At 43.1% G+C, this 22234-nt stretch overlaps 1 protein-coding gene across 4 annotated transcripts in view; it reads right to left on the bottom strand.

Annotated features, from left to right (window-relative positions):
* INTS9 (integrator complex subunit 9) overlaps positions 1-22234 on the bottom strand; it is a 423090-nt gene that overhangs the window by 100916 nt on the left and 299940 nt on the right. For all 4 annotated transcript variants that reach the window (XM_029596158.1, XM_029596159.1, XM_029596160.1 and 1 more), the window contains one exon: positions 21587-21758. In XM_029596158.1, the coding sequence (XP_029452018.1) occupies positions 21587-21758 (172 nt within the window). The remainder of the gene's footprint in view (positions 1-21586; positions 21759-22234) is intronic.

The following is a 22234-nucleotide window of genomic DNA, read 5'->3' as shown; positions in this document are numbered from 1 at the left end:
TATCTGGTATTGCATGCATCAGATGAACAACATATGGAGAGTTTTCTACAAAAAGCTTCAGAACATATGTGAGAATGGAGCTGGGTGACACCAGACCAATTGCCTATCAGTTTTGAGGGTTTTTTTTTCTGTCTTAAGAGAGCTCATCTATGCTTTGCTCTGCACTTATTCATTTTTCTCAGTTTTTGTTTTTATAACTTAGGGTCTGATTTACTAGGCTTTTTTCTTCACAAAGAATGAGAGAAAAAAAATAGTAAATTAGGCCCTTGCTATCTCTAATTAGGCATTTCAGCTCTTCAACGTTTTTTTGTTTTAATTATTTTGCCATGCTCCGTATTGATTGCAGTGCACCTTTGGTTTTGTTCAATTGACTTGAGTTATGCCTGCAGTGAGCTCAGTTTTTCCCCGCTTCAGTGAACTTATCTTTCTGAAGATAATTTATTATTTAAACCTTGATTCAGTTATTTTTCAGCTGAAGATATACACAAAGCAAACTGCCAGTTTCAAGAATTGTTTCAGAAACTTCTACATGATGTCCATCATGACTTCTCATCGGAAGTGTTACCAGTGCCTAAGAAAATGTCATCAAGATGTGAGCTAGAGTGCTTCAGGCCTATCTCAATGATCCAGCTTGAAGCTTTCCCAGAGGGCCTGGAAGTAGACCTATAAAACTGCATAGAGTTCTGCCAGTTGTCAGGTACTGTTAAAACAGTTCTCAGTAGCTTTGACATGAAGCAAAGGGATTTGTTTCACACTCATACATTGAGTGTTTCAAAGGGCTCAAAAAATGGTTTGAAGTGGAATAATGCTAACACATACAAAGCTTTGGCATTTAGATGCCTCCCATTGATGAAGGACTTAGATGTGGTGGAAGTTCTTCACATGACACATTGCATGACCTATGTGTGAGTCCTTTGAGGCTACTTGTGTTCAGATAATCTCTCCTTGCTAGTCAGTCATCATGCAAGGTCTCTAATATATTCAAGGTTTTAATATATGTAACAATGACTTTGTACCATTATTAAACTTTTCTAGACATATGGAGATTTTTGCATTTTGGGGATCCTCCCTCTAGCTTTAACATAGTAACATTGAGATGGGCTCAGCAGGTATATCTATATATATACTCTGCGCATGCTCCTGAGAGATTCTCTTAGGTTAGAGATTGGAGAGAAGGAATTTTTTGTAGATTTTTTTTTAGTAGGCCTCTCAGCTCTCCAGTGGAAGACTGAGATGTTCTTCTGAGATTGTTGCATTTTGACCAGTTCCCAACAGGAGGGCTATCTCACCCTTTCTGGCAGGGCTCGAGTTTCAGTAATTGTACCCCTCTGACCAGTTAACAGTGAGGATAAACCTCAACTGGTTATGAAGAGATTTTGTCACCTAACTTGCTAGATGGGTTTTCTTTCTATTTTACCTTCTTTTCAATACTAGTGGAAGAAGCAAGTTTCTCACCCTTTATGGGGAGGGCGTATTGGACACAGATTCAAACCAAAGGAGGAGATCTGGTATAAATCATGGACAAAGAAATGACAGCCCTTATAGCTGTTATTCTTCTCTTTATGTTGATGATTTTGTCAATCTTAGCTTGGATCCTGTTTGTTGAAGATGTACCAAGGGCCTCGGAGGTCTATACCTCTTCCCCAACAGTGAACCCCAGCATCCCAGGAGCTATAGACATGGTGAAATGGCACAGAGAATCAGAGGGCTAGGACGGTGATAGCATCCTGAGAACTGTGTGGCCCCTTTATTCAGTCTAACAAATGGAGAGGATTACACATAAGAAATTCCATACTATGTCAGACCAAATGTCCATCAAGCCCAGTATTCTGTTTCCAACAATCACCAATCCAGGTCATTGGCAGGATCCCAAATAGCAAATAAATTCTGTGCTCTTGACGCTGAGGGATAAGCTGTGGCTTTCCCGAAGTCTACCTCATTAATAACTGTTTATGGACTTTTTCTCAGGAAAACCCAGCTTTGCTATTTTTACCACATTATCCAGCAATGAATTCCAGAGCTTTGGTGTTGAGTGAAAAAAATCTTCTCTTTAATTTTTTTATCATACATAAAATACAAATAAAGGAAGCCATTAGATTCTTTGATTATTAGTTTTTATTAATGATTATTCAACATTTATCCATCTACACTGTGCTGTCTTCTACCCACTTTAGGAATATCATATAGATTATATGCTGATGACATTCAGTTTTATTTCCCTTTAAAATCTATTTTGACTGCCACATCGCAGTTCACCTCACTTTGCCTCCATTGCATTAGAACATGACTTTCTCACAATAAACTCGCATTAAAATTGCAAAAAACTTAGGCTGTCCATCAAAATATCTGGCTCAATCTACTCTCATCCTTAACAAACAGACTTTGAATATCTCAAATAAAATGCGAAACCTGGGCATTATGATTGATCCTGTGTTATCCATGCAAGCCAAAATTAAAACTACAGTACAAACTTCTTTCTCTAAGCTCAAATTACACAGTCACCTCAAGCCCTTCCTCGATTTTTCAGATTTCAAGATATTTCTACAATCACTGTGTTTTACATCTCTTGATTACTGCAATTCTTTATGCATAGGTCTTCCACAAAATAAAATCAAGCCCTTACAAATTGTTTAAAACTCCGTACCTCTTTTCTTAACTGGCACAAATATTCATGAATACATTTCTCCAGTACTTCACTCCCTATACTGACTCCTAGTTTATTGGCGGATACAATATAAATTAGCAGTCATAATTCCTAATCTCCTAAACACTATTTTGCCATGGTTTAACACAACACTACGATTATACACCTGCACAAGAACACTTTGATCTTTCATGTCAATATCTCCTCAATATACCATCTCCAAGACAAGCATGTCTTACAACAACCCACGAAAGAGCAGCTGGTCCTACCCTCTGGAATTCCCTTCCACTTCACCTTCGTAACATACAAGGCCCTAAGGAGTTCAAAAAGGCATTGAAAACCTTTTTCACTGCAGCCTTTGCATCTTTGAATGATTAACTACTCATTAAGGCCAGGATTCATCATTCTTCACAGAATGATGAATCCTGCGAAAATGGGGGACGGGCCTGCGAAAGCCCACAGCCTTCATACCATGGCGGTGTGCCGGTTGCTGGCTTTCGCACCAAATAGCACCACCGTGAAAGGTGGTGCTATTTGGCGCACTACTGCCGACGATAACGTTAGTAACATTATCGCCGGCAGCGAAGACACAGACAACTCTGCCCCTCCCCACCCAGACTCCTCCCCTCCCCCTAATTTGCATGATATTGCATGCGAAAAGGCCTTATCGCTTTAGAAAATAACCCCTTAAGTTCTTGTAAGTGAAGATAGTCCCTGGCTACCTCAACTTTTGTATGTCTTGTATGGGTCGTTATCTTATTTTATGTCCTTAGTTGTTTTATATTATATATGTTGCTATGTACCCCAGTCCATGGAGGGCATGGAAAATAAGTGATTTTAAATAAATAAATAGTGATTATGTATGTTTTAGTTCCTGTACACTGCCTAGAGCTTTTGCAGTAGACTTATAAATGCTCTAAATAAATAAATAAAAATTAAACATTACTATATTTTACACATTGTCTTTCACCACATGCATTAAGAAAGAAATTACCTTACATCTGAACTAAGCATCAAATTCAAAACAAAACTGCATGTATTTGTATATGGTATAATTGAACCAGATTAATCCAACTAGAATACTGAAATCATAAAATAGCAATGCCACTATTATAGCAGTGCTTAAAAAATTATATCCGAATAAAGAATTATGCTGAATCAGCAGTATAATGATTCTATGACAATGACAACATTCACAACTTATAGGGCAGGTAGGAATCCAAGCTCAACATAACAATTAAATGGTGAAAGGTAAGGTGCTCACCCTGTGGCCGCTATTGTGCTTGCCAACAAGACTACTATGTCCATCTGACAAACTCTCTTGGATCCAACCCTCACAACTTTTTGCCACACTCAATTCCCTCCTCAAAATTCCCTTCCCTCCCTATCCCCCCCCCCCCCCCTTACACTCTGCACAGATGATCGCAGACTACTTCCATGACAAGATTCACATAATTAGTCTTCAGTTCTCAATCAGGTCACCTTTATTCCCTTTTTCCCACTTCTTTCCTCTACCCTTCCCCTAGCTTCTACCAATTTGTCCTCCTATTCTCAAGTCACAGTGGATGAAACTGACCATCTTCTCTCTTCCAGCAAACTCACTTCTTGCTCCTCTGACTCTATTCCAGCCAAGGTCCTCAGCTCTATCTCTACTGCAGACATCCTTTTTCATTTGTCACATCCTCAATCTATCACCCTCCACTGCTATTCTTCCTGCTGCCTTCAAACATGATGTGATCATACACCTCTCCTTAAAAAGCCCTCACTGGACCCTACCTGTCGTGTCAGCTATCATCCTATCTCCCTTCTCCCTTTTGCATCCAAACTACTTGAGTGTGCTGTTCACTGCCGCTGTCTTGACTTTCTTGCATCTCATGCCATACTTGATCTACTCCAGTCTGGTTTTTGCCCTCTATGTTTAACTGAAATAATTGTTGCCAAAGTCTCATATGACTTATTTATATCTAAAGCCAAAGGCCTTTACTCAATCCTTATCCTCCTTGACCTATCTGTGATTTTTGACACTATTAATAACCACCTATTCCTTGATACTATGTCCTGTCTTGGTTCACTTCTTACCTCTCCCATCACACATATATCCCCCATCACAGATATTCCTCTACTGCCATCCCACTATCAACTGGTGTTCCTCAGGGTTCTGTCCTGAACCCTCTATTCTTCTACCTGTATATTAATTCCCTTGGTACTTTGATTTCCTCTCATGGCTTTCAATACCATTTTAACCCTGATGACTCTGAGATCTATCTCTCTATAGTGCAATTTCAAAAGAAATCAAGTCTCAGACTGCTTATCTGACATTGCTGTCTGGATGTTCCACCACTATCTTAAACTCAACATGGCTAAGACTTAGCTCTTTATCTTTCCCCCAAGCCCAACTCCCCTCTTTCCTTCTCTCTCTATTTCTGTGGATAACATAGTCATTCTCCCAGTCCCCTCTGCCTGTAACCTAGGAGTCATCTTTGACTCCTCTCTTTCCTTCTCTGTTAAAACATGCTGATTCTCTCTCTATAATCACCAAAATCCATTCCTTTCTTTCTAAACTCAGTACCAGAACCTTTATCCACTCTCTCAGCTCCTTCTGCTTAGACTATTGCAACCTACTTCTCACAGGTCTCCTAGCGAGCCATCTCTCTCTAGCTGCATGATTTATCTTTCGCCAAAGTTGCTACATCCATATAAATCCTCTTCTGAAATCACTACATTAGCTCCCTAGCCATTCCTGCATACAGTTCAAGCTCTTCTTACTGACCTACAAGTGCCTTCACTCTGCAGCTCCTAACTACCTCTCCTCTCTTATTTCTCCCTACAACTCTCCTCATGTACTTTGCTCATCACACAAGTCATTCCTATCTATGCCCTGCACCTCTACTGTTAATTCCAGACTCCATGCTTTCCACCTAGCTGCATCATATGTTTGGAATAGACTTCCTGAGCTGGTGCATCATGCTCCCTCGTTCACTTTTTAAATTCCTTCTAAAAACCCACATTATTTAGGGCTGCTTTTAAATTGTAAGCCTTTTGGTCCACCTTCAGCCTCATTAACTAATTTTAGCAACTGCCTGTTGAAGTAGAAACTAATAGTAGTAGAAGTAGTAGTAGTAATAGTAGAAGAAGTGGTAGTAGTAGTCACATTCTTCACTGCAAATCTCTAGCAACATTCTGTTCTTAAGATGAACTTCACACACCGGGGGTATAGCAGTCGATCCTGCTCTTCCTGCAGGTACATTCCTAGGCTTTCTGGGCTTCTGGTCCATGGCAGAAGAGCACCCCCCCCCTGCCCGCAGCACATGAGGCACAGAGTGAGCATCCAACTCTAAAACCAGGCCACAGGCCCTACAAACCTTCACCAGGGCACTTTCAGACATGGCAGTCCTTCTCCCAGCTCCACTGGGTTACCAGAAGGAAGAAATCTGACAGGCTGAGTCTAGCACAAAAAAACAAAATGGCTCCCAGCCTAGCCCAGGCCCACACGATTGAACTGCCCAGGCCCTCAGAATGCCTGCCCTGAGGCCAAAATATTCCCAGGAGCTACTTCCCCACCCAAGGAGGCTCCGGGAATTAGGATGCTCCTCCTCCCTCAGTAGAGCACTGCCTAAAAACGGCAAGCCTCAGAGAAAAGCCCCTGCAGAGAAAAAAAAACTGAAGGCAAGAAAATTTTTTTTTTTTTCAACTCAGGAAGTAAGAGCAAAAAAATCCCCACAGGGATACTTTCCTTTAGGAGGCGCTGGAAGAGGGCTTTGGGGAGTGGAGGGAACCAGTCCCCTGGCTATCCAACTCCCCAGAATCCAAGGACTCTACAGCCGGAGGTATCCAACCCCCCGTTCACCCTGATCCACCCAAGGGATGGCCCGCGATCGGAATCTCACACCTCGGGGAGCCCTGAAAAAACTCAGTCCAGAGCTGCAGGATGCATGACCACCATCTGCTGGAGACAGAGAAATACTGAGGAGCTGCAGATGGCACTAGAGTTATATAGCCAGGCCTCGAAGTTTGTTCTCTGCTTCCATCTGCTGGTAGGAGAATATAACCCATTGGTCTGGACTGATCTGGGTATGTCCAGGAACCATATATATGAATATGCAATTATACAAAGAAGTATAGTTTCTTCATCAAATATAGGGTAATCAAGAGGTTCGGTTATTGAAAAAAGAGCTAATACAGAGAAGGCATTTTGTACTTGTATCACTTGATACAGCGTGTGTCTCCGCATCACAGGTCTAATTCTACCAGAGCCCACTGTAATCCTGTTTAGAGTTTTTGTTTTCTTCTTTGATCACTTTGACTATTTGAATAGCATTCTGCTGGCCGATGATCCTGGGAGGTTTTTCCCTTGCTAAGAGTTCCCAGATTAGTGCCTCTGATGACAGTCACCCAGCACAATGAGCTTTTTCCTTTGGTTACTGATTGTATTATGGAATTTCTGTATTTATTTATTTATGAGCTTTTATATACAGGCATTCGTAGGACACATCATGTCGGTTTACAAGTAACTGAGAAGGAGGAAATTACAATGAACGATGATAGAGGACTAGCTAAGAAGGGGAGGGGGGGGCCAAGGAAGCGAACTTGGGAAAGGGAGGGAGGGAGGAAAGAGTGAAGAAGCGAGGGAGATGAATAACCAAATAATTACTAAAGTCAAAATTGAAAAAACAGTGTCACAGCAAATTCACAGAGCATGTCACAACTGGGTTAACAGTATAAACTTATGAACAATCAAGGCGAAGCAATATAAAATTATGTACAGACAAGAGGCGAGTTGCAAGGGGTTGGTTGGGAGTGTAGTACTGGGGTGGGAGTGCTGGGGGTCAGGGTGGACAAATAAGGAGCTAGGGTGGGTCAACAGAGATCACTGTCTGGGTTTGATTAGTGTCAGGATAGGCCATCTTGAGCAGCCATGTCTTGATTCCTTTTTTGAACTGGTTTAGGGATGGTTCTAAACGGAGATCAGCAGGAAGGGAGTTCCAAAGGGTGGGGCCAGCAATGGTGAAAGCCCTTTCTCTGGTGGTAGTAAGGCGTGCAGTTTTGATTGATGGGGTGTGAAGGGTACCTGCAAGGGAGGTTCTGGTAGGGCGGTTAGAGGAACGGAAGCGTGGCATTTCTTCGAGCCAGGGAGAGTTGTTTTTGTGTAGTGTGTTGTGTAGAATGGTAAGTGTTTTGTATAGAGTACGGAAAGAAATGGGGAGCCACTGCAGATCTTTTAAAATGGGAGTGATGTGGTCCCTTTTTTGGGTATTGCTTATGACTCTCGCCATGGCATTTTGCAAGATTTGTAGGGGTTTGATGGTGGAAGCAGGGAGGCCTAAGAGGAGGGAGTTGCAGTAGTACAGTTTTGAAAGAATGGTCGTCTGCAGAACTGTGCGGAAGTCGTGGGCGTGGAGGAGGGGTTTAAGTTTTTTAAGAATGTGGAGTTTGTAGAAGCCCCCTTTCAGAAGCGATTTAATGTGGGGTTTGAAACTTAGGTGTTGGTCTAGGGAGACACCTAGGTCTGTTAGAGAGAGCAGAGGAGTATGAGTTTGCGTGGTGTTTGAGTGGATTGGTGGAAAGTATGGTCTGGTTGATTAGAAAGGATGAGAATTTCTGTTTTTGAGGCATTGCGCGCAAGGTGGAGATTGGAGAGAAGGGAGTTGATAGACACAAGGCAGATTTCCCAGAATTGCAATGTTTCCTTGAGGGATTTCTGAATGGGGATAAGTATTTGTACATCATCCGCATACAGGAAGAATTTCAGGCTTAGAGCAAATGGCAGTAGATATATTTTGAAGAGGGTGGAGGATAGAGAAGATCCTTGGGGAACACCTTGAGTGAGGGGCATGTGCGAAGATTCAGAGTTATCAATTTTTACTAAGTACTCTCTATGGATGAGGTATGAAGAGAACCATGATAGGGCTGAGTCGGAGATGCCTATCTCTGCAAGTTGGGAGATAAGGATTTGGTGGTTAACCGAAATCGAAGGCTGCTGAAATATCTAGGAGTGTCAGTAGGTATGATTGGCCATGGTCCATGCCTTTGAGGACGGTTATTGCGAGTAATAGCTTTTCAGTATTACGATCTTTACGAAAACCATACTGTGAGGGCGTGTAGGATATTGTGGTCTTCAAGGAAATCGGTGAGTTGTGAATTGACTACTTTTTCAAGAATTTTGGATAGAAAAGGCAGGTTGGAGATAGGCCTGTAGTTTGCAGGGTCAGTGTGGTCGAGAGTGGGTTTTTTTTTAGAAGTGGCTGGACGACAGCAAGTTTAAGCTGGTCTGGGACTGTTCCGAATGTGAGGGAGCAATTTATTATATCAGCTAAAGGTTTTGCAATGGCTGTGGGGATGGAGAGGAGTGTTTTCAATGGGATTGTGTCTGCGATATGGGTAGCCGGTCTCATCTTTTTTAGGATGGATTCGATTTCCTTCATAGTGGTAAGTTCAATGGCTCCAAGGTTGACTTTGTTGTTGTTGGGGAGTGGGTCGGTGGGGGAGTGGGTCGGTGGGGAAACGTAGAACATTGGCGATTTTGTTCTTGAAGTATTTTGCTAGTTCTTCGCATTTGTCTTTATTTTCTTCATGGGAGGAGTGAGAGGCAGGCTTTGTGAGTTCTGCAACATAAGAGAATAGGGTGTTTGGGTTAAATTGATAGCCTTGTGCGCGCCGATCCAGGGTTTTAGCGGCTACGCGCGTATCTACTAAAATCCCACGTACTTTTGCTTGCGCCTGATGCACCAGCAAAAGTACGCCAATTCGCGCGGTTTGAAAATCTACCCCTAAGTATATCTCTCATTTCCTACCTTAATTTGTCCCAAGATAATTCTCTAATCTGGATCACCATAGACCAAGATAATTTCAAAGTGAAAATTGTTTTGCAAATAAAATTCCCACACCTGCATATTTACATTGTTGTGAATATACAGCCAAAAATATATGTAGGAAGTGATGGGAGCCCATTAAGCTCTCATACCATTTTTTTAGGTATGTCTCCTGAACAAACACTATGGATACTTGAAGACATAAGGCCTCCCTGAAGAGCTGTTTGCTTTTCTGGGGTTTATTTAAACCCTTAACATTTATCGAGATAATTTTAACATGCGACATATTGACTACACAAACTCTGACCCCCCAATGATAATAGATGCCTATTCTATCCAGTTTCTCCCTTCCTAACAAGAATTTCCTTCCAAATCTTGACCCTATTCCCCACAGCCTGTCCTACCTCCTCCCTTTGTTAAAAAGTTCCCTTCCCCAGTCCACTCTCCCTTCCCTTCCATCCCACCACCAATCATGATCTACCTATCTCCACTCACAGATCCATCCCTTTATGGAAGAAGTAACAGCCCCCTCTAAGGCCCCAGGCCCACAAACACTGCAATGTCATAGGAATAATATAAACTATAGTAAATTACATTCAAGCTCAATACATTCTCAATTTATCAACTTCTCTCTCATTATACCCAATAACTGTTGTAATTATAAAGAACCATCGACTTTGGTGCCAGCAAAACCAACATCAGGCCCCAAAAGAATCAAATTCAAGAATCTAGAGAAAATCGTGAACAAACATATTCAGTGCCCTCACCAGGAATCCATGTCAGCTCAGGTATTAATGTCCCTGGAGAATGTAGATCTCCCCATCTCTCCCAACTGCCAGCATAGGCATCTGCCCCTCTTGCCTTCATGCTGCCATTTTGGCTGATCTTTCCTCATTGTCGATGAGGTAGTAGCCATACTTCCTATACTGCTGGATACCGAAACTCCAGCAGCTCACAGGATACTCTCAGCTTCTGCCATATTTCTCACACGCAGCGAGACTCCATTCAAGGTGAAAGCCAGCCCAAATGGGTACAAGCTATCTGTAACATATTTGTTCTTGTTATAGCACTTGGGTGATTTCTTTCATTTCTTGCCTCATGCACAATGTGTTTGGGGACAGATCAGCAAAAACTGCTATGCTGTGACCCTGCCATGCTAGATTTGTTGATTGCCTGGCAGTTTCAAGATCTTCTCTTTAACTGAGTATCTATGGTAGCATATCAGGATATTGCATGGCCTGTTAACAGGCTATGGACCTAGCGCACAATGAGCACATTTAAGCTCAATAACTGTCCCCTCCATTTTAGAGGTGGTAGCCACTCCAGCCAAAATTGCCTTGCTAATGTCCGTGGCCACCTTCATGGGGGTCTCTGGCACAGCCCCAAGCTGCAAATTAGATCTCCAAGAGTGGTTTTCCAAGCCCTCAATTTTATCTAATAGGACCCACTGTTCCTTGCTCAGGTCGTGGTCTGCACAGGACAGCCAAGCCAATTTCTCCGCATGTGCATAGAGTCTCATTTCAGACACCTGCACTCATCTCCCAGTCTCTACCATTTCTTCTTTTAACTTGGTGACTGTGCCCAAAATTTCAGCTTTGATCGCTTTCATATCTTTTCGTATGTCACAAAACTAACAGCGGAATTCAGCTCTAGTAGGCATATCATTGATCTCCACAATAGTAAAATCAGTGTCACTCAGACCTACTTCTGGTAATTCTCTGCCCGGGTCTGGTTCTATGGCGGCCGCACTGCCGGTATCAATGACTGTTTTGGCATAAGAAAATTGAGATCTGACAATTTCTTCTTAGGATTGGATAAGTTCTTGGAGGAGAAGTCCATTACCTGCTATTAATTAAATTGACTTAGAAAATAGCCACTGCTATTACTAGCAACGGTAACATGGAATAGACTTAGTTTTTGGGTACTTGCCAGGTTCTTATGACCTGGATTGGCCACTGTTGGTAACAGGATGCTGGGCTTGATGGACCCTTGGTCTGACCCAATATGACATGTTCTTATGTCACCATCCCTGGTATCTAATGCACTTTGCCACTGTGCTGCTGTTGGCAATGGATGGTACGTTAACCGAAATTGAATGCTGTCAGATTGGAAGCTCACAGATCAAGCTGCTATCAGAAGGGTGACTTCACCTGCACTCATTTCTAACCATTGTTTTAATAAATTAAATTCCCCAAGTGTCTTTTGCTCTTTATGTTTGCCTTGATTAGACTGTAAGCTCTATTGAGCAGGGACAATCTCTCATATGTATTTTGTACAGTGCTGCATTTTCCAAGTAGTGCTATAGAAGTGTTAAGTAGTAGCAATAACAGATGACATCAAGGGTATTTTGAACTATAAAGAACAATGATGGATTTACAAGTTATTATCTAGTTTCCCCGTAGGGATGAATGATAATGTTGAATGGCTTTCTTTGGTTTAAAATTTTTTTTTTTCATTCAGTCTAGTTATTCATTGGTCCTGATAAACGTACCTTAGTTTTCATTGGTCGTTTAGTGATCCAATCAGCTTGTATAAATGTGGGTATACAAAATGGCGAATCCAACCAGGAAATGCCTGGGGAATGTTTGAAGTTTGTTGTTGCCTCATCCAACCGATACACGTATATATTTTCATTAGATAAGAGTACAAGATTAATTTTTGAAGGTATTTTTTATATTTTAGATAGAAATAAACTGCCCTTTCGAGCCCCTTAGGAAGGAGTTCTTCCGAAACACGGTAGGCTAAGTTGTGGCACAGGCAGAAATTTATCAGATTGCAATTCAGATAAGTTTCAGATAAAAAGTTTCTTTCAATTTTTCATACAAAAAGGCAAGGAAGAATGATAACGTAGAGGACCCATGATTATGTAATACATGGATGCATATTGCCTATGTGGTTTCTCAGCACAGTTTGTGTAACAAAGTTCGCTTGAGTTTAACCACTATTAGTAAAATTTAAAAGAATGCAACCATTTTAAATATGAGGTCCTATCTGTTTTGACCATTCGTTTGATGAAGTTTCCTCTATGTATGGTTATTTTATTTGGTTGTTAATATATACCTTACAGTATTCAGTTGTGATTCTAGATATACAAAATTATTCAAAGCTGTTAAAGCAGCAGCGGATTGTTAGGAATTGTATAAGGACCTTGTAAGACTGAGCATCTAAATGGCAGATGAAATTTAATTGTTGCCAAGTCAAAGAAATAGCAAATGTTGCTTACCTGTAACAGGTGTTCTCACAGGACAGCAGGATGTTAGTCCTCACATATGGGTGACATCATCAGGATGGAGCCCAATCACGGAAAACTTCTGTCAAAGTTTCCAGAACTTTGACTGGCCCCTACTGGGCATGCCCAGCATGGCACTAACCCTGCAGCCAGCAGGGGTCCCCCTTCAGTCTTATTTGATAGCTACAGGCAGTGCCGAAAAATAAAATAACAAAACGTTACGAACCCAACACCGTGGGGCGGCAGGCGGGTTTCAAGAGGACTAACATCCTGCTGTCCTGTGAGAACACCTGTTACAGGTAAGCAACATTTGCTTTCTCACAGGACAAGCAGGATGGTAGTCCTCACATATGGGTGAGTACCGAGCTGAGGATGTCCGAACATGCACCAAATGTACCCAATGGCGTGCAACAGGCACAACTGGGGTGGAATTTAGTAGAGGGCATCCTGAACCCCACCGGGCAGGCGGAAGGGTGTTGGTACGTCACGTTGGAAATAGGTTACGCAGGACAGATTGGCCGAAGATGGAATCTTGTTTTCCTGCTTTGTCCAAGCAATAGTGGGCTGCGAAAGTGTGGAGAGAGCTCCAGGTGGCAGCCCTGCAAATGTCAGGAAGCGGCACCGATCGTAGGTGTGCTACTGAAGTCGCCATGGCCCTCACAGAGTGTGCTTTAACACGGTCTTGGAAAGGAATGCCTGCTTGCTGATAGCAAAAAGATATGCAGTCCGCCAACCATGAGGAGAGAGTCTGCTTACCCACAGGTTGCCCTAATTTGTTGGGATGGAAAGAGACGAATAACTGAGTGCTCTTCCTGTGGGCAACTGTACAGTCTAGGTAGAACGCTAGAGCCCGTTTACAGTCGAGGGTATGCAGAGCCTGTTCCTCTGGGTTGGAGTGGGGCCTGGGAAAGAAGATAGGTAGTATGATGGATTGATTAATGTGAAACTCCGAAACGACCTTAGGCAAAAACTTAGGGTGAGTGCGGAGTACCGCCCAGTCCTGCAGGAGTTTAGTGTAAGGCGGATAGGTAACTAGAGCCTGTAACTCACTAACCCTGTGAGCTGAAGTGATAGCCAAAACGAAAATCACTTTCCATGTGAGATATTTTAGGTCACAGGAGTGAAGGGGTTCGAATGGTGGTTTCATGAGCCGCCCAAGAACCAGATTAAGGTCCCAAGAAGGGGCCGGAGGACGTAAAGGTGGCTTGATATGGAGCAAGCCTTTCAGAAAACGAGTTACGAGAGGTTGTACCGATATAGGGACATCCCCGATACCTTTATGGAAGGCGGCTACCGCAGTGACATGCATTCTGATGGAAGAGGTCTTTAGACCTGATTCCGATAAATACCAGAGATAGTCCAAAAACCTTGGGATTGGACAGGAAAAGGGATCAAGGGACTGCGAGGTGCACCATGATGTGTACCTTTTCCATTTATAGGAATAAGATTTTCTTGTGGAAGGCTTTCGTGAAGCAATCAGGACACGAGAAACCAAAACTGAAAGGTTAAGTGGTTGAAGAATTAACCTTTCAACATCCATGCCATCAGGGACAAGGCCTGAAGATTGGGATGGCGTAGACATCCGTCGTTCTGAGTGATCAGGAGCGGGTGCGTTCCCAAGGCAATGTGCCTGCGGATGGAGAGATCCTGGAGTATGGGAAACCACACTTGGCGTGGCCAGTGAGGTGCTATCAGGATCATGGTTCCCTTGTCCTGATGGAGCTTCATGAGAATCTTTGAGAGAAGAGGAAGTGGAGGGAATGCATAAAGCAAACCGGCTGCCCACAAGAGGGAGAATGCATCTCTGGGCTGAGCACGCTCGCTCCGAATGAGGGAGCAGTAATTGTCCATTTTGTGGTTCTGAGGGGACGCAAAGAGGTCTATTTGGGGATGACCCCATTGCTGGAAGAGAGAGGTCGCTACTGAGGGATTGAGAGACCACTCGTGCAGTTGGAAGACACGACTCAGGTTGTCTGCCAAGACATTGTGCACTCCTGGCAAATAGGTGGCCCTGAGGTACATCGAGTGGGAGAGCGCTTCCGCCCAAATCTGCGCAGCTTCCTGACACAGAAGGAAGGAGCCTGTGCCACCCTGCTTGTTGATGTACCACATGGTCACCTGGTTGTCCATCTGAATCAGGATGACGTGATTTGATAGGCAATCCTGAAAAGCTCTGAGAGCATATCGCATTGCTCGAAGCTCCAGGAAATTTATCTGGTGTTTGGCTTCCTCTGGAGACCAAAAATCCTTGCGATTGTAGATTGTTCACATGAGCTCCCCACCCGAGGTTGGAAGCGTCGGTGGTGAGAATGAGTTGAGGATCTGGTAGGTGAAAAGGCAGTCCCTGGAGGAGATTGTTCTGATCTTTCCACCAGGCGAGAGAAAGACGGAGTGCGTCGGTGATGTGGACAATGGTTGAATCCATTGTGACCTCAGAGTCCAATGCATGACTCTCATGGCCAGGTGGGCCATTGGTGTGAGATGGACTGAGGACGCCATGTGTCCAAGAAGGACAAGGAATTGCCGAGCTGTTGCTGTATACTGAGACTGCAACTGATGAGCGAGGGACACGAGGGTTTGCACTCGTTGCTGAGATAGAAAGGCTTTTGCCTGTAAGGTGTCCAAGTCTGCCCCAATGAACGACAAGGTTTGAGATGGGACTAAATAGGATTTCTCATAATTTACGAGAAATTTACGACCCTCCACCCTTAGCATTCCCCCTCCCCGCTACTCCCTTTATACCTTCTAAAAACGCATTCCCTGGTGATTCCCAGTGATTACCTTCCCTCTACCCCTCCGTATCTCTACGTAGGTAAAGAGATCCTTGTATATTTAAACCTCTGTACCCCTTCCCGCCCTACTCACCCTGCCCCTCAAATACCCTTTTGCTAACCCTATTAACCCCTTTTCCCTTCTATACCGCCCTTAAATCATCCTAACCCCCTTCTTATTTCATATTTAAGTGAATACTTTAAGTAAATGTCTCTCATTACCTCCTTAGCTCTACAATTTTGAGTATGACTGTACTTATCATCAACTGTATATAGTTGCAGCTATTTGTGTTCTTTCACTCCTTTCTGTCCAGCCTTTGCCCTTCCCTTAGCCTCCCCTCTCCCACTCCCCGGTATCCTCCCTTTCCCACTCCCCTCCCCTATTGCTCTACTACGCTATTGTTTTACCTATTTATCAGTTTTACTGTGTTATTGTTATATTGTAACTTTCCTCCTTTGAGTTTTTTGTAAACCGGCATGATGTGTTTCACGAATGTCGGTAAATAAAAGTTAATAAATAAATAAATAAATAAATAAATTAGAGTGTGTAGGGTCAAATCCAGGGACGATCGAGCGGCTTGCTGGGTTGGGGTCCTAATTAACCAGTCGTCTAGATAGGGGTAGACGTGAACACCTTCATTCCTGAGAAAGGCAGCGACAACCATGAGACATTTGGTAAAGACTCGTGGTGCTGATGCTAGGCCGAATGGACGCACCCAGTATTGATAGTGCCTTGGGCCTACTGAAAACCTGAGGTACTTGCGATGAGCTGGAGCTATCGCAATGTGGGTGTACGCGTCTTGGAGGTCCAGAGAGCAGAGCCAGTCTCCTCTTTGTAGAAGAGGTAGAAGCGAGCCCAAGGTTACCATCTTGAACTTTTCCCGCTGGAGGTACGTGTTGAGGGCACGTAGGTCCAGAATTGGATGAAGCCCCCGGATTTTTGGGGGATCAAAAAGTACCAGGAATAGAACCCTAGGCCATTTTGTGAAAGAGGAACAGGTTCTATTGCCCTTAACTGGAGAAGAAGGGAAACTTCCTGCTCCAGAAGGACAGAGTGGTCGGTTTCTCTCCACACTTGTAGAGGTAGTGATTCCGGTGGAAGAGCAAGAAAGTTCAGGTGGTAACCCTGAGCAATGATTGCTAGCACCCATTGGTCGGTTGTGATTGATTGCCACATGCTGTGAAAGTGGCACAATCGACCTCCCACTGGTATGCCTGGCAGAGGAATCAGGCTGCTGCTCTCCAAGGGAAAGTCAAAAACCTGAAGCAGGCCCCGGCTGGGGAGCTGCTTGTGGCTTTTGCTTCCGGGGCTGGCGAGGCTGAGATTTTTTATAAGGCCTCGTAACCCGGGACCTTGTTGGTGGAGGATAGTACTTCCTTGGGTGGAAGAATGACTTTTTAGAGTCCTTCTTGAAGGGCTGTCTAGAAGGGAAGTCAGAAGGTATCGATGAGAGCTGTTTGAGGGTCTCATGATGGTCCTTTAATTCAGCCACTATTTGGTGAATCTGTTCACCGAACAGATTATCTCCTATACAAGGCAGGTCAGAGAGCCTGTCTTGTACTTCTGGGCGAAGGTCAGAAGACTTGAGCCAAGCCCAGCGTCTTACCGAAATGGCAGTTGCAGACACTCTAGTGGAGGTGTCGAAGATATCGTAAGCTGTTCTTATCTCATGCTTTCCTGCCTCAAACCCCTTGTTGACAAGAATTTGAAGATGTTCTTGGAATTGGTCAGGCAGGGTTTCAGAGAAGTCCTGTATTTGCTTGAAAATGACCCTGTTGTATTGGGTCATGTACAGCTGGTAAGAAGCAATCCTGGAGATAAGCATGGCCCCTTGGAACACTCGTCGACCAATATTGTCTAGGAACTTGTGTTCCTTGACAGGAGGGGTAGAGGAGTGAGGCTTCGTCCTTTCTGCTTTCTTTTGAGCTGATTCTACCACAACTGAGTGGTGGTCAAGCTGAGATTTTTGAAAGCCAGGGGCTGACTGTACTAGATAGGTAGTGTCAGCCTTTCTGTGTACTGGGGCAATGGATCTAGGATTTTCCCAGTTCTTTTTGAGGAGGTCAAGAAGAACTTGATGAATGGGAATAGAAGTGATCACTTTAGGGGCATCCAGGAACTGGAGAAGCTCCATCATCTGGTGCCTATCATCTTGCTCCATCTGAAGCTGAAAAGGGACCAATTCCGACATTTCCTTCACAAAATTAATGAAAGAAAGGTCCTCCGGAGGAGAACGCTTTCTACTTTCAGTAGTAGAGGGAGGTGAAGGTAAGTCATCGGTGTCTGTGGAAGTATCATCACCCCAGGTGTCATAAGGATCAGTAGGCTGACCTGTAGGACAAGAAGGGGGTTGGATACCCGAAGGCTCCGAGAAAATCGAAGGAATCACCGGGGGCACCGTGGACGCCTTGGGGGGGCATCGGTGCCGGCATCGATGGCGCCGATGTGCGTATCGCCCCCGATGAATGAATCGGTGGCGAGGGACGACATGGCATCGATGGCTGAGGCAGTACCCCCGAAGGAGGAATGCGGAACGGTGTTTCTCCTCCCAATGAAGCTGTCATCGGGGAGCGCACTGGAGCCATCAGAGACCTGGGAATCACCGGTGGAAGGGCGGTCATGAGCGCCTCCATCCGGGATAGCAGCTGTGCCAGCGCTGCTGGAATCGGGTCGGTGACCGGTTCCACTCTCGGTGCCAGTGTCGGTGCCGGAGGAACCTGGAGTCATTGCATCGCTTTGTCGATGGCCTCCTGGACCAGCTGGTCCAGTTCTTCCCGGAGACCTGGGGCAATCAGCCCCGGCTCCGTGACGGAAGAGGGAGGCTGAGGCTCAGTCGGAGGGACCACCTTTACAGGCGGAATCACGACTCCCAAACCCCGATCGGGTGAGGGTGGCCTCGATGTTCCGGTCGCAGGTTGGTCGGTGCCGTTCCTGGACGGGGCTTCTTCAATGGTGGCTCGGACAGTGGCGAGGTTGATGATTTAGCTCCCTCGACAGTCTGAGACTTACGATGCCGATGGCGATGTTTCTCCCTACGATCCCCTCGATCTTGAGGGGGAGAAACGGGAGTCGATGGCCATGAAGACGTCGATGGCGGGTGGTCACCGGACGGTTGTCGATGCTGGTGCGACTTCGACGGTGCCGGTTCCAATGACGTCGATGCGATGGACGGCGTCGGGGTGTGAGCACGGAAGAGGAGTCCCATCTTCTCCATTCTGGCTTTGCGACCTTTTGGTGTCATGAGGGCACATTTGGTGCAAGTCAGGACATCATGCTCACGACCTAAACACATTACACAGACTCCATGAGGGTCTGTGATAGACATGGTGCAAGTGCAGTCCGGGCACCGACGAAACCCCGACGTCACGGCCATAGAAAAATCGAGCCGCGGTACGGTCGACGGCCAGTAGGCCGCGAGGGCCAAACTCGACAGTAATCGACGAAAAATGGTGAAAAACTTACTGGAGTACCGCAGCCTGAGAAAAGTTAGAGGAGGGACCCCTGTGGGGCAATCTAATTTTAATTAACTCCGTGAGGAAAATTCCTGTCAGGAATCTCTTCAGAGCTCCTAAACCGCGAGGCTACTGCTGCGCAGAAAAAAGAAGACTGAAGGGGGACCTCTGCTGGCTGCAGGGTTAGTGCCATGCTGGGCATGCCCAGTAGGGGCCAGTCAAAGTTCTGGAAACTTTGACAGAAGTTTTCCGTGATTGGGCTCCATCCTGATGATGGCACCCATATGTGAGGACTACCATCCTGCTTGTCCTGTGAGAAACATATTTAAAAAATCCCAATTACAGGTGCATAATTCTGGGTAATGTATTAAAAACCACCACCCAGGAAAAGGATCTCTGAGTTTTTGTGGATAATTCTTTGAAATCCTCAGCAATGTGTGATATGGCTGTCAAAGAAGCAAATGAAATATAAGTAGGGACCTTCATTTTCATTGTTTGATTTCATTGTTGGTTTAATAAATATACAAATATCAGTCAGAGTAAAGTTACTAAAAGGAAGTTTGTAGTAAAATTGATAAAGATACACTTTGTGAGGGGTGGACAAAAGTAATACAAATTAATCAGATTTCCTCTAAATCCTTTACCTCGTCATTGATAGAAACTTTGGTATCAGTGTCACAAAAAATTGCTCCAGTAGAGTATAAATATGGGAGGGTTCCATGGTTTAATTCTGAACTTAAAATAAAGAAAAGAGTAGTTCAGAACGCAGAGAGGAGATGGCATAAACTTCCCACCGCAGAACACCTAATGTCCCTTTCAGGATGCTTGGAAGGAACACAGGTTATTGTTCAGAGTTGGACAAAACAATTACTATTTCTCTCGATTGCTGTCATCTCTGAATCGCTCTTTAATATTGTGAATAAGTTATTAGAGTTGCCAAAGCAAAAGATTCCTCAGATGGAGCTTAGAGCCCAAGATTTTGCTAACTTTTACTCAGATAAGGCCAAGTTCTCTATGGCTGGGAGACATGGAAATCAAATGGAAGGGGTTGATCTAGAGATCTCTGTTTTACAGACAAGCTGGGAAATTTTTGAATACACTTCCAATGTAGAAACAGAAAATATACTGCGGGAATTTAAAAATTCCTTTTGTGCATTGGATCCTTGTCAGACATGGATTTTCTCCATGTTAAAACAGGAATTTGTTGAATATTTTGTGAAGCTAGTAAATTTATCATTATCAGATGGGGAAGTGCATGGAAGACTAAAATTAGAAGGCTGATCTATTTCTAATTTGATCTCTATGGAAAAGATATTGGGAAAAAATAGTTTTCAAGCAGATGAAGGATTTCTTGGATTCCAGAGGGGTTTTACATGTAAATCAATGCAGGTTTAGGCAGGACCAAAGTACAGAAACAGCCTTGGTATCTATTAATGATTATTACAAAATGTGGATTTAGGAGATGTAATAATTTATTTAGACATTTCTGTGGTCTTTGATTCTTTTCAATATTCAATATTGTTAACTGGATTAAGATAGGAATCCTGGATAAAGTTCTCAAGTGGTTTGAATCATTTTTAGATTCTCATCAGCAGCAGGTTAAGGTTGGCTCCACTTTTTCAAATTGGTTAATGTGGTTGTGGGTGTTCCACAGGGTTCAAGGTTGTCACCTGTGCTTTTTTTAATATTTATCTTTTACCATTATGCTCTCTGTTGGATTCTTTTAATGTATTTTTAGATGGAATGCTAATGATGTGCAACTGTATTTTTCAGTAGCAGGGGATATTACAGCTATTTTGTCATTGAATCTCTTTAAATCTAAAGCCCTTTGGATTTCTAGAAGGACAAATCCATCTCATTTAACAGCTATTTCAGTAAATGGGGATTTCATATTGTTTGTGGAACAAGTAAGGAATTTAGGATTTATTTATAGTTCTTTCTTCAAGCTATTTTAATTTAAAATTGCTTCAGCATATAAAATCATTTCTGGATTTTAATGATTTTAGGTCAATAGTTCAAGCATTCAATTTTAACTACTATTGACTATTGTAATTCATTTTATATAAGCTTGCCTAAAAATCAAACATGGGTTTTGCAATTATTACAAACTTTGTCAGCCTGGTTAGTGACAAAGATATCACCTCATGAACATATTACTCCTCAACCGTAGCAACTGCACTGGTTACCAGTTTTACAAAGTTTACAGTTTAAGATTTTTATTTTAGTTTTTAAATCTTTACAAGCAAATTCCCCTGTTTATTTAATACAGTTGTTTGAGTCATATTGTCTGTCCTGTATGCATATTTTTCAGTCAGCATCTTCTGGAAGTACCTATAGTACAAGAAGCTTGACTCCAAAAGACATGAAATCAAGCTCTATCCATTACTGAGACTAGACTTTGGAAAGATTTACTTGAGGAATTCTACTCCCTTTATGATCTAAACATTTTTCAGAAAATGCTTAAGGCATTTTTATTTAGTGAAGCCTTTCCTGTTTGAAAATCTTTTTGTAAAAAATGTGGTTTTTAACTTTGCTTTGTGTTTAGTATGTCTTAAGATTGTTTTATGTTGAATATGTAATCTGCCTAGCAAGATTTCATTATGCTAGGTGGACTGAAAATATTTTAAATAAATAAAAACAAATACCGTATGTACAAAACAGATTTTACATTGCAACATACCTGTAAATATTACAGTATTGAGACTAGATTTCCCCCAGAGTTCCATAAAATGTACCACATCTCCAAATCGAAGAGAAGGATGTCCCGTGAACACGACACAGGGTTGTTTGAAATCATTACTGAAATCTCCATGGATACTGGGATAGTGCTTCAATTTGTTAGTTTGAATGAGCTGAAATAAAATGGAGCAAACAGGCACATTACCTCCATTATTGGTGTAACAACACATTAAAAAAATACCAAAAAATCCCTAACATTTATTTACTTATTTAAAAGTCATAGTCCACTCATGCGCTCATGTCCAAATGCTCCACGTGGATTACAATAAAACATATATAAAATATTCAAAACTAACATATCCAAATACAATACAAACATACTGTAACTTATAAAACAAAAATAAAATAAAAAAATACCCCAACATAATGATGCCATTATCCTAACATATCTTCTCCTCATTCATAGTGTTTGTGGTGACCAAATAGCATGCTTTAATTTATTTTAAACACTATCCTTCCTGAGATGACTTGCGTAGTTGATACAGATGACCATGGCGGGAGGGAAAGTCTCCTAAAAGACTGAAACCCTCACTTTTGCCTCTGTGCCAACACAACTTGATCCTGCAGCATACAGAAACAGAAAGTGATG

The sequence above is a fragment of the Rhinatrema bivittatum genome, chromosome 3 (assembly GCF_901001135.1).
Source record: "Rhinatrema bivittatum chromosome 3, aRhiBiv1.1, whole genome shotgun sequence".
NCBI lineage: Eukaryota > Metazoa > Chordata > Amphibia > Gymnophiona > Rhinatrematidae > Rhinatrema > Rhinatrema bivittatum.
This window is presented reverse-complemented; position numbering and strand designations above follow the sequence as displayed.